The sequence below is a fragment of the Eschscholzia californica genome, unplaced genomic scaffold, assembly GCF_041429995.1.
Source record: "Eschscholzia californica isolate CP2 unplaced genomic scaffold, dmEscCali1.0.p SCAF_1, whole genome shotgun sequence".
NCBI classification, from domain to species: Eukaryota; Viridiplantae; Streptophyta; class Magnoliopsida; order Ranunculales; family Papaveraceae; genus Eschscholzia; species Eschscholzia californica.
In genome coordinates, this window is record NW_028238198.1 from 32138627 (window position 1) to 32152567 (window position 13941).

The 13941-nt window shown below is 34.2% G+C and overlaps 1 protein-coding gene across 1 annotated transcript; it reads right to left on the bottom strand.

The window, feature by feature from the left end:
* Positions 1-8403: 8403 nt before the first annotated feature.
* Positions 8404-11821, bottom strand: LOC147566122 (UDP-rhamnose/UDP-galactose transporter 1-like). The gene is made up of 5 exons (XM_086652618.1): positions 11243-11821; positions 10367-10551; positions 10062-10262; positions 9223-9384; positions 8404-9108 (listed from the first exon to the last, which is right to left on the bottom strand). The coding sequence occupies exons 1-5, from the start codon at positions 11367-11369 to the stop codon at positions 8740-8742; spliced, it is 1044 nt and encodes a 347-aa protein (XP_086508744.1). The 5' UTR covers positions 11370-11821; the 3' UTR covers positions 8404-8739.
* Positions 11822-13941: the final 2120 nt, after the last annotated feature.

The following is a 13941-nucleotide window of genomic DNA, read 5'->3' on the forward strand; positions in this document are numbered from 1 at the left end:
ATGATGAAAAAAAAATAAGGACCTTCTCTTCATAAATAATATATAAGAAGTCCTTATAAAAACAATTGATGAAGAATTGACAAAAAAAACTACCTAATAAATGAGACCCACCAAATTAATTAGAACTAGGAGAATTGAGCACCATTTTTTCTACTAGTGGCATTGGTTGAATAGAATTTAGAAATGAGATCTTGTAATTCCATATAATGAGCACAAGGATTTCTTGATTTGAGAAGATCAAGAAGGTATTGAAACAAATCAATCTCACAAGCTATTCTCAATGCACCTTTATATGAATACCCAAATTCTTCAACAGAGAGTTGTAGCAAATTCTCAAACAATGGGTGATTTAAATAATTGGCTTCCACTTCAAATTTACATGGAACTTCTTTACCAACATAAACTCTCACATGACCTTCTGGTAGACGATTCGAACGAGATGAATTCTTCAATCCACAACACAATATCTTCTTCATTAAACCAGTCATGATCTTGTATTGAGTGTTTATCTTTTGTGGGTACTTAGTATTTTCAGTAGAATGGGTAGTGTACTTAGAGAGATTTCAAGAGAGAGAAGAAGCTTGACAGAGAGAGAAAGTTGATGTTGAATGGTTTAATTGTTGAAGGTATTGATGGTGATGGAGAAGGAAAAGAAGGTGATATATATAGTGCATATAATATTAGAAAAGAGAGAGAAAATGGAATTAATTATAGTTTTGGCTAGCTGGGAGTACTAAGTACTAACTAACTACTAAGTACAAGTCGTTAGTGAGAAATAAATTGATTAATAGGAGAAATATTAGCATGAAAATTAGTCGAAGTAATATTATTATGATTATACGTCAATTGTCATTGACTAGAAAATAAATTTATCGATATTACGTAAAGATTGTTCAATATTTAAAATCCTATGGGCCAAGTTGAGCAAATAAAAAAATAAATAATGAAACTAAAAATATAATTAAAATGAAATAAAAATACATAAAAATAAAAATGGAAAATAGTAATAATGGTAGAGGGAGGATTGGAGAAGAAGCATGAAATATAGAATGATGAAGTGTGAACTTAAGAAACTTGTTGGTGTTGCCAAAGTCATAAAAGACAGATAGAAGAAACGCGTTTGGCGGGGAAGGGAAGGGGATTAGAGTCTCCAAGAAAGTTAGAGAGGGAGAGAGAGAGAGAAATTATTGATGCCAATAAAAATGGATTCTTGAAGAAGTAGCTAGATATCATCCACTCTCCCATGTGAGTTTTTAAAGCTTTACACCCTTTTAACTACTTAATTAATTGATTTTTAGGATGACTTGTCATAATCAATTCAATAATTAACTAATTAAATTTCATTGATTAGTCTCTCTACCATATTACATGTGGCACATGCTCATTCTCCAATCATTTAGTAGATATAAATTTATAAGAAAATAGTTCTAAAATCTATTTTAGGCATCCAAATAGACCTATAGAGATTTCATCAAAAAAAAAAGACCTATAGAGTGCCCAAACATTTATTTAGCCCCAAGATTGTGGACTTAAAATAATTTTAGTGTAAAATTATTCGAAATAACTTTTCTTATAGATAAAAAATCGATGATTTTTGGATTCTCAACACTACAATAAAAGACTAATATTGAGTTCTTTCGCCTCATTCTCTCGTTTGTTATTATTAATCGCCCTCGTTAAAAGAAATTGGAGATATCATCTCTTTTACCTTATCTTCATCAAGCAAGTATAAATCCAAAGTACGTTTATTTTGATGTGAAAACGAACTTTTTCTCATTCTTACATCCAAAAAATAATTTGTTAGTTCTGAAAAAATCAATTACATTTAGAATCGATTATGGGTTTTTCTTGTTCTTCATTCGAAAACGAATAAGCTTGTTTTGCTTGGATTTGATTACGTTAGTTTTCTTCAATTTCTTTTTTGTTTAGTCTTCGTTTTATTGATCATGTCTTTCACAGTACATTAGTTCTTGTCATAATACTATTAGTTTGTCATAATGTATTATGATATGTCGTTTTTAGTTTCTTTATCATGCACAAGTACCCTAGGATTTTTAGGATGTAATTATTTAGGAATTAAGGATTGTTTTTTGTCACTTCATGAGATGTATTACTTTCATAATACAAGGTTGATGTCATAAAACAGAAATCAGTGAAGGTTTGACATCAAAAGAAAAAAACTATGAAAAAGACATGTTCAAGAACAAGACATACTGAAAAAAGAAAATCAATTTTACGAAGAAATAACATTGTGGAAAAGCGTGGCACGATGGGGCGTATAAAGGATATGAATTTAGATATTGTAATAGAATTTACGTACTGTCATATGAACTTTCAAATTGTAAGATGATTGAATTATAACTTTCATATTTAATTTCATTTTTATAATGTGATTTTATTTTTGGAATTTAGAATGAGTTTACTACCCATCCGCGTACTAGACGCCTTTGAGAAGTGTGAAAGTTCATGTTAGTTGGTAGAATAGAAGATACAAACTAAAATAAAGAACACAATAGTTTACGTGGTTCGGTCGGAGGATCACGACCTACATCCACGGAGAAAGCCATGAATGGCTATATTATATTATCTCCACAATCGTGGGATTGATTGGTTACAGACTCGATGACCCAATGTAACTCAATTCAATATAAAATACACAGAGGTGATCTATTTATAGAGTGATTCGGGTGTCTTATTTTCCTAGGACTCTATCTAGGATAAGTATAAATAATATCTTCGTATATCTTGGACGGTTGATACGGATATCTACGGATCTCTACGAATCTCGATTCATCTCGATCTTTATACTCTAACACTCCCCCTCAAGTTGGAAGCGGAACTTGTGGAGTTTCCAACTTGAAAAATTGAACTTGGAAAAGATGGATGTTGCTTGCATACGATCGGATTCAAACTTGAACTTGAACTTGAATTTTATTTTTTGTGTAATGTCGAACAATTGCCAATGGTGCTGAATTCTTCGTCTGCAACTTAAACTTGTAGTCGACATAAACTTGATATAGTAATATCGTCTTTCGTAAGCTTGAATCTCATTCTTTTCTTCTTTGCTTTATTTCTTTCTCGAACTTAAATAAAAATTCGATGAGAGGGAGGTGAGCTTCAAATTTATCAACAAACTAAGGAGGAACCGATACCATATGTAGTTGATGATGGAAGAGAGGAACCGGTGGATCCACGAAGAGGATGATGAAAACATAGTGTCACAAAAAGAAGAGATAGGTGACAGAAAGATAGCGGCTAGAAACCATGTGAAATTTCACACTCACGTGAGAGAAACCATGAGGGAGAGAGATATAGTCGAGAGAGAGGGTTATGGCCGAGAGAGAGAGAGATTACACCATGGGAATTATCGATCTTTAATGATCGGGAGAGAGAGATAAACTCGTCGGATCACAAACCGAGAGGAAGAGGGATGATTACTCACAAAACTGAAAAAAAATCAGTGGTGGCTAATAGGGTGATGTCCAAATCGATGAAGGATTTCGATTGGTCGAAGAAAAAGCCGGGAAAGTCGATCGGCCAAAAAAAAGGAAGTTCGCAATCCAATTTCTGGTGAGCTGGACAGACGGAGTTCGAAAAACCAAAATTCAATTCGTTTTGAAAAAAAAAAAAAATAATAATATCTTCGTATATCTTCGTATAAATAATATCTTCGTATATCTTGGACGGTTGATACGGATATCTACGGATCTCTACGAATTTCGATTCATCTCGATCTTTATACTCTAACAAGAAGGAAAGTGGGAGAGACGTAAAGAATTATACCAAATTAATCAAATATTAAGTTAGAAAAATGAGAAGGAATTAATATCAATTCTTGATTTTTAATTTATTTTATAATAAATATATTATTTTTATAGTTAGAGAGATGGTGTCACATGGGTCAAAATCGAATAATAAGGACGATTAACAAGACTTGATAATATTTATTATCAATAGCAAAGTTTCATAATATATTATTGAGAATCCTAGGGCTAAATAATTGATGAAGCTTCATAGTACAGCTATAAATGAAACAATAACTGCATCCACATGGTAATGACATCTGAAACTAAAAAAATTGAATTGATCTTCAACACATTCTTCTAGCTAGCTTCATTTTGAGATATGTCGTCATGACAACCCTCATGATTCTTCCTTCATCTTCACTTTCTCTCTCTCTCTCTAAAAGATATCATATCTATGGAGTTGTATAATTGTCTTGTTTGATAGATTTTATATAATGCAAATTAAGATGTAAGAGAGTATAGTGGTATTCCCTAATGACAACAAATTATGGATGTAGTCCACCACTACTTGGTGTAGTAGTAAACACTTACTCAGTTACTTTGAAGTCCCAAGATCGATTTTCATAAAAGTCTGAATCTATAATTGATTGAATTTGAGTATAAATAAGATAGATTTATGAATAAAATGACTTTCACGCGTCATTGGATGACTTTAAAAGTCTTTATTTAGCCCGCCATGATGTCTTCGAAATTGTAGTTATTGAGTTTATTCAGCTCATGATGTATAAATGTCATGTAATAATATATCAGTCTTTTGAATTAGAGATGTTATTAAATCTTGAGAATTTTAAGTTTTGAGTTTTTTGCATTGGAGATTTGATACACATTAAATACCTAATTTTGGTTATAAATGTTGTTAGCTTCTACTTTTTACACATTGTTCATGTTGTTTTCTACTCCCTAGGAGTATTAACAAGGATTAAATTATTTCAACATAAGAAACAAGGATTAAAGGTAATTTATCTTTTGACTTATCTTCTGATCATGGAAATCATAATTTCGAAACAATATTCACATTAAACCCACAGTAGAGAGTTCAAAATTTTAAAGAAAAAGTTCGGCCACCTATTTTTATCTTAACATGTAAATAATAATTGTAGATTTATTGGATCATGAACTAAATTAATATAACCTTCTTAGATCATATGAAAAACATTCAATTGCATCAAAGATTCTACTTTGTCATGGATCAAATTTCAAGTAAATTTGTTGTTTATAATGCAAGTAGAACAGAAGAACATGTGATATACATGTGATGTTTGTATATGCTATACAAATAAATTCAGTTACAATAATTAAAATAAATTATAAATATTTATTCAAACTGTCAGTAAAAATTTATTAATAAATTCCACTATATTTTTTTCTATTTAAATTTTCTGTACTGTAGTATCAAATTGTTCTTTATAATGCAGATGGTAATCTATAACTAAATTATGTACAACCTCAGTTTAAATATGTCGAAGTTCAAAATATCAAACCAATTGGACTTGATCAGTGCATTTTAAAGCTACCTAAACGTTTAGTCGAGCTAAATTTCTATAAGCGAAAAGTAGTAGTATTTCTTTAAGAAATTAATGACTTGTTCTTCTGCCCTTTGGCGTATAGAACTTCAAAATAAGTTTGTTTTCGGGAAGTCCACGAAAATACAAAAGTCAATGGTTGACTATTTAACTAATTGAAAACAGAACAAAAAGAAGGTAGGGGCCAGTTGCTCACAATGTTTATTGGAGAGAAAAACAATTTGGGAGACCAAGAAGGATGGGCTCACCATTTATTTTTGTTCTTCAAAACAATAACTGAATTTAAATCATACAGACAAGGGAGACACCCTCGTTTTATTTCAGGTTTTGTTGTTTTAGAAAAAATAATATTAGGCATTGAAGACGAGTGTTGATATCGTATAATTGAAGTTATATGGAGTAGTTCAATGAACCGGACCATACCTTTATGGTTTGTTTAATTTTCTAGGAACCTCACTTCTAAACCCTAAACCCTAAACCCTAAACAAACCCTAAACCCAAAATTCATTCTCGGACATACTTCATTTGTAAGGGGGCATGTAGTCGTAGGAATAAGGTCAGGTTAAGCGTTTGGGTCGGCCAGTCCTGATAAGAGATTTATAAGCCTCTACGGACACTGGATCCATCTGAACCCATCAAAATATTTAGGTTGACCAGGTGGTCTAGGGCTGGTTTTATATATCAACTAAAAGTTCGCAAGACAAAAAAGAACTGGTAACTGGTTTTATATATCAACTAAAAGTTCGTAAGACAAAAAAAAAATAAGGGAAGTTTTATAGGACCCTCTCATTTTTGTTAAAAGGTCTCTCCATCATTGACTTGGTAACTAGTCACTGACCTTGTTTGGTTAAAGGCCCCCCCATACAATGGTTAAAAAACTCACTTTAAGAGTGTAGAACGCCCACATTAGCAATCTACATATCTCAACCTTAAATCTCTCCAAAACTCAAATCCCTAAACATTTCTCTTCTCCACTTTGGTGATAACCAAACTTTAAAAAAACTAAACCTAGTGTTTGAGAAAGATGAAAGAGGAAGAGATGAAGATGAAAAGAGGGAGAGAAACACCGAGAGAGAATGAGGGAGAGATGAAGATACTGATAGAGGTGATAGATTTTACAAAGAGAGAGAAGATAAACTAATAAAGAAATGAAACAGAGTTACTGACCCAATTTTCAGTGGGTTCGGGCGAATTATGCAATATTTACGGATCGAGTCCACCGTAAAATGTTGCATACTTCGGCCTGAGCCTACCGTAAAATGTTACGTAATTCGACCGGAGCCCACCGAAAATTGGGCCAGCAGCTACTGGCCCAATATTAGGTGGGATCAAGTCGAATTATGCAACATTTACAGCTCGAGCCCACCGTATTTGCCACCAGTAGTTTTTCGGTATGGTGTGACTTGAAACCTCACTTGGGGGTTTTCTTCCTCTCTTGATTTTCATTCCCTTCCAGACGAAATGCTTTCAAATAAAGTCCGCAAATCTTCTTCCTTGTGTTGCTAACCAGTAAATTCAAGTATTCAAACAATGTAATTCCAAAACATCGAAAAAAACTAAAACTAAAGTTATGAGGAAGATGAAAGAGAAAGAGATGAAGATGAAAAGAGGGAGAAAGAAGAGAGAACAAGAGAGAGAAACCGAAAGAGAATGAGGGAGAGATGAAGATGAAAATGACGATAGTGATAAAGGTGATAGATTTTACAGAGAGAGAAAAGATCAACTGAAGAAGAAGAAGAAGATGAAACAAAGATTATAATGATGAAAGAGGGGTCGGGGTTTTGATCTGTCAAGGGACTTTTTTTTTTGTTTCAATAATTTTGACCTAACGGCGTTAACTTTAATGTTAGGTCAAATTAGAAAAACGAGAGTGTTTTTTTTTTTTTTTCTGGAGGGACACTTCTAACAAAAATGGAAAATATAGGGGGACGTTTTTAAAGGAGGTGCCCTTTTAACAAAAATGAGGGCCCCTATCTTCCAAAAAAACTATTTGTTGAAAATCATGTTTGTACAACAAGCTCTAAATAAAACGAAGATTGAAGATCTTATGTAGCTCTCCTAGAAAGAAGAAGATTCTCGTCTACCTCTAGCCTGACAAACATATTCGTGAAAGTAGATCATAGATCTGCAAAGATATACTGTATCTAACAATTTGTCGAGTGGAGGTTTTGTGCATCCTAAAAAGTCATTGAGGCATAAAAAGTTGGGTGGAAAAATCTTAGATTCCCCCCAACACCCTTCTTTCACAAGCAAAGGTCGTCTCCTGGACTACCATTCTGGAGACCCTTAAGAACATTTCTTCTCTTCCTCATCTCCTCCCACCACCACCACCACCACCACCACCACCACCACCACTGTCGTCTCCCTCTCTCTCTTTCTTTCTTTTCTCTTCTCTCTCTACCCCTCTCTCTCTTCTCTCTCACTGTTCCGCGCAAAGAGAAGAGTTCCTTCGCTGGAACTCTGTTTGGCTAAGACAAAGGGAAACAGTTTTGGTCGCGTAAGACCCCGAAACAAACCCTCAGGAATGTTTCACCAAAACCCCTCATCATGGGTTTTAAGATTTCACAAAAGGGGGTTCCAAGAAGGAGATTCTTCCTTTGCCGAAACAATAGAGACAGAGAAAGAGAGATGTCGGTGGTGGTCGGAGAGGGTCGGATTAGAGGAAGAAGATATGAAAGAAGAGGTGGCCAAGTCTTGCCAAAAACTTTTCCACCAAAAGTCTTGGATACCACAGACATTCTGGAGGATGCCCCAAAGCCTCGGTCATATGTTACAAAGAAGATGCTCCGACTGTGAAGATGATGGGAGAGCGACTGTGTAACATATAAGTTTCTCCACTAGAAACAAAAATTCAAATTTTATTGTATCAAAAAATAATCCCTCACATTTTTATCCCAAATATCTGTAATTTTTATATCATGAGATTCGTCACTTTCATTTGGTCTACTCATAGTTTCGCCCCTGCTAGGAATGTACTTTGTAATTCCAATAGGAATCAAAACTTCTGCTCAAATCTGAATAGTATGAGAAGGAATAATAGATCGAAAAAACTGAGTTCAACTACTCGACAACTCTGTTAAAAAAATATTAATATAAAATGGAATCAATCAAGAGTAGTAATGTTCATCATATGCTTTAACTCCCTTACTTAAAGACCCTGACAAGGAAGAGACTCAAATAAAAGAGTAAAAACAGTGAAAATCTTAAATAACATGATGATTTTACATCCCTACTTTATCCTATCCTCCTTTTATAGGTTCACTATCTAACCAAAAAATAATATCTGAAGAAGGTCGGGAATTGATCCTATCTATTTTCCGTGTTTCGGGACCAAAACAATGAAGGAGAGAGACACAAGCATAAATATGAAGCCGAAACTATGGAGTACCATACCAGGTTTTGCTAACCTCTTAGCCCTTGGCTCCGCCGAGTTCAATATCTTTTACTGAAGTACTTTCGACTCCACCTTTCAATAATCTAATCTCTTCTTCTGTCAAACTGTTTTTGGTATCAGAGAGATTGATGCTTTTGGCATTTGCTTGTTGTTTTTCGAGCTCTACTGCCCAGCTATAAATTATCATACCAAGAACAGCAACACCCATGCCAAATATGTTCTTCAATGTTAGTTCAGAATCGAATAAGATCCAACCTAATGTGAGAACACATACAGTTTTCATGTGACCTAAAACTTGAAACGATGTAGCTGAGAATCTCCCGATACATAGATATTGGCTCACGTTGCAGAATACGGCTAAGGAACAAGAGAGTAGTATAAAGAACTGCATATATACACATACGAGATATTATTGTGTCTGGCCACTTTTGTGTCAAAATGTCAATAATGAATGACTAGAGAGATGATTGATATTTCAAAGGAGAAAGAATATACTTACAATCACGCCAGATGATAGTTTGTAGTTTGCTATGAATTGACCGTTGAGGTAGTAATCAATGAAAGGACCAAAAATCAGAAGGGAGAGAGCTTGAATTGGAGCTGTTTTACTTAGTAATTCAAATGAACCAATTGAATACTTCTTTTGTAATGATCCAATTGACTGTAATACAAGAGAAATTCTCGATTAGAAATTCGATGATGTCATAGACAGATGAGATTAATAACAAACATGTAATATGTAAAAAATGCAGTTTAGAACTGTAGTCTAAAACGAGTGCTTTCGGTGTGCTGCAGAAAAGAAAAATGATGAAATTCATGTGACATAATTCTACAGTTGCAAAAGTACTATCAATTCCCTAGCTCCAGATAGCTCGATCACCATCAGGTACGTCTAATTTTGTTTTGCCTGCCTAAAATACACAATTATCTCAGATATTCGGAACTATCTTTTCGACCCAAAATTTACCATCATGGATTACTTACAAAGCAACAAGTTTTCAGTTTCTTTTTGGGGGTGAAACACCATCAAGTATCGACTTATCTTTATGAAAATGACAAAAGAACTTTAGTCTATATTCAGAAAGTTAAAAATGGATTCATCAACTACCTATTGCACAATGAACTCTCGATAATTCCTGCAAAACTAAGGTGACTATCTGACTGAAAGCACGATTCAGAAATAGAGAATGCAAGAAATTTTTTTGAGGAACAGCCGGAGAACATCGTCCAAGATATGCCACAAATCGACAAAGAAATCCAACGAAACGCCGTAATAAAACCGTATTTTGAATGGAAATATCATAACGATAAGAAGGAAGAAATCAAGTAAGTACTCACTATTTGTTGCAATGATGTAGATATAACTGCTACACAAGCGCAAATGAATCCTTTCGCATTAACTTTCACATCTGTTACAGTACAAACACCAACACCCACTACAACTACGAGCACAGACATCTTCACCTCCCTTGAGTAATGTTTGCTGTGAATGATCCACTCCATCACACAAACCACTGGAATCATACTCAGTTTCGAAATCTGCACAATGAAAAAGAAAATGTAAATAAAACAAGAAATATGGTTTTGTTAAGGCATTGGCAGGGGAAAATAAGTACTATTATAGCAGAAATTTTGTTACAAACCTGATAAAAACCGACAGAGTTTAACATGAGACTCAAATTCATCCCTGTAATTGACATATTTGCGACAATTGAGAACCAGAGAAGCTCCCATAACGGTACGTGCTTTGGAGCAGAAAGTCCAGTAGATTTGGATACCAAACCCACCAATGCAGTAACACCGAAATGGAATCCGGTTAGAGTTGTAGCTGGAAAATTGACAAACAGTGGTTTTGGGGAAGATCAATTATAGAATGAACATGTAAAATCGATAGAAGAGAAGATTGGAAAAAGGGGGTTAAAATTAGGTTTCAATTTTTAAATGAATAGGGTTAATTTTGGACCATAAATCCATAAAAAGATTGATACATCAATCATGTTATCTTAAGCAGTTTAGAGCTCTAAAGGCATATGCAAAAGCACAAGTTAGGGTTAACTTATTATGTTTGAACATCAATTTCAGCAAATTAACATATGCAAAAGCACTTGATGAAAAAGGGAAAAACGTCCCGTTTAGGTTAACTGAAAATTTTCCAAAATTGGATGATTCACAACTACGGATAAGAAAGCAAATTCTTCATTAAAGTAAGATTTGGTAAGTTTATCCATCCAAAACCACGAGAAAATCAAACAAGAATATGAATCAGATAACAAAAACATCAAATCTCAGCTCAGAAACACAAAATTCTAAAGAATCGTAACGCATCTGAAAGGTATAAACGCATGGAAATATTCTACAACTTTACAAAGTATTGATTCCCTTGAACAATCAATTAGATCATTGATGCTTCATAAGATCAACTGAAATCGACTATAAGAGAATCTGAATTTAAGTGCGAGATCGATATCAAATAAGACTAATAAGATAAGATGTCTCAGATCTGATAGAGAGATACGAACCGAAGTTGAAAGCGTAACCGCTTGAAGACATAAGTTGTTTATTAGCCATGATAATGCCAACGGAGCTAACAACGTTCATCGCCCAAGCACCGAAATTTGAAACAGAAGATTTCTTCTCGTCATCCATTTTCTAAATCTTCTTTCTCTCTCTCTCTCTCTCTCTAAAAAAACTGATGATGAGAGGAAGTTGTCTTTAATCTTCGATTCTCTTTCTACTTCTAGTAGTGTTTTCTATATCTCTGTTTTGTTTAGAGATAAAGAAAGGAATAGAGAGAGAAACAGGAAGAAGAAGAAGAAGAATTCACGCTTTCATTCCTTCTTCTCTGAACCCCTCATGCAATTATCTTCTCTCTCTCTAACTCTAATTTCTCTCTTTCTCTCTCTAAAACTCTTAAATTTCTCTCTCTTTCTGTGTCGGACTTAATACAGAAAAAGAGGAAGATGAAATTGTGGTAAGTATAGTATTGGTAACGTTTTCTTAAAAAGGACTAAAGAACATTTTATTCATTTTTTAACCATCTTCATTTCTTCCAGTGTGACAATATTAACAGGAAACAAACACCTGGTAAGAAAATTTTCTTGTGAGTGGGAAATTGTGACGGGTGGGTTTTGCAGGTTAGACTTGGGCTGGAAAACAGTTTGGGAGCCCGTGATCCGAAGGGGACCGTCCGGACCACTTAAAGCTCGTGGACACAATGAGCCTGAGCCGGGCTTACTACGGGACACGGGTGAGTCTATCTACCCGAGTCCCAACCCAAAATGCCCTTCATAACAAGTATAATATCATCCGCCCCTTCGGAGACCTGTCCGGTAGTACTTGCTAGTTGCCTGCATTATTTGTGCAATCTAAAGGCTAAGATTACATGTCTCTTCAAGAGAATCTCACTCATTAGATATGAAGGGTCGTCTCTTCAAACCCTAACTCTACATTTATATATTTCCTCGTATAATTTTTTTTTTTGCAGATCTTATTTGAAGTCTTGAAGATATCGTGTTTCACTTGGAAATTGTAATTATCTTAATTTTTGTAATTTTACTTTTATGAGTGTAATGTTCTATCTTTTTTGTTGTATAATTAATGAAATTCATCATTTCTTTTTAAAATATACTCCTTCAGTCTCAAATTAAGAGACCCAGACTCTGTTTCCCAACCCTCGCTTATGAGTGTAATGTTCTATCTTTTTTGTCGTATAATTAATGAAATTCATCATTTCTTCTTAAAATATACTCCCTCAGTCTCAAATTAAGAGACCCAGACTCTGTTTCCCAACCCTCGCTTAGACTACACGTAACCGAACGCAATCACCACATCAGTAGGGTGAACAAAATTAAAGGATATCTCAAATCAAACGACCTAATCTTGCAACAAAATAAAAATAAAAAGTCAAATGACCAAAGATAAATGGAGTTAGATAAGGTCAAACCGATCTTAAGTTGGCCTTTATTATAATTTTGTGAGCAAAAGATGCTATAGAAGATTCCAATCAGATATTCAGATCTGATCTGGGACCGGTTCTTTGACCCGGCTGACTTGCTCATGGTTCATTCATCTTTAATGCCGACATGTATCCTGAAGCCTGCCTCGTCACAAAACCGACTAATTTCATGGACTATTGGATTCAGACTGTTTTCATGTGGGAAGTTCTTAAAGCGCCTCTTTTGGTAGAGGGGCTCCCAAATGTCCACAAATGCTAAAGGCCCCTTTATTCCAAAACACTTCCTTTGATTTTTTTCTTTCCTTCATTGATTCTTCTTCTTCACCATTTCTGTTACTTCTATATTTTCATCATCTTCTTCCCTGACTACTTCGACGTATGGTCGGAAATGTAAAAGAATAAACACAGGAGTGCTTCTAGACCTTTTGAACCAAAACCGTTTGACTTGGTTAGGATATTGGAAAGAGGTTTTTACTTGAAATAGGCGCTTTACAACTTCTCGTTTATCTCATCGAAAAAAAAACTTCTCGTTTCATCGTTTCATTTTCGTATGTACGAAGCCATTGTTATTTTTTTAACTACTTCGATAAGATAATGTTTACTTCCTTCCCAAATTATACTTTTTGTCTTATTCTTTTTTCATTTCTATATTTTCTGCTTCTTTCTAAGTATTTTCCTTCTTCTCTATCTTACGGTGACTACTTCAACAAAAGCTTTGTTTTTCTTTTTTTGTTACAAAACAAAGGTCTTGTTACTCTTGGTCTTGGATATAGGAATTGTAACATTTTGATTTTAGAATGAAACAAAAAAACGCACATAAATAATCAAATAAAGACAAATGACGCGTGAATAGATATGTAGGTGTATATTATGGTGTGGAGATATGCCAAACTTCGAAAGTATCTTTCAAGAGAAGTCTCCCATAACTTCCAACGAAAAAAAAAAAGTCTCCTGTGGCCAGGAAAATTATACGAGTAACTATCTCCTGCACCCTCTTAACAAAAAAAAAAAAAAAAATCTCCTGCACCATATGAGACAATATCGTGGGACCATAGGTCAATTATCTTCTTTTTGACGGACTTAACTACAACCGATCTTTATAATGAACCGAAAGGGTACCCATTTAATTATTTCATAGGCAAACCTATAAGGTGCAAATGATGGTAATAATCCAAGACTATTACAGAAGAAATAAGCATTTTGAAACATTTCTTGAAGCTGAAATACAAATAATAATGTTATTTTACTCCAAATTGATTGATT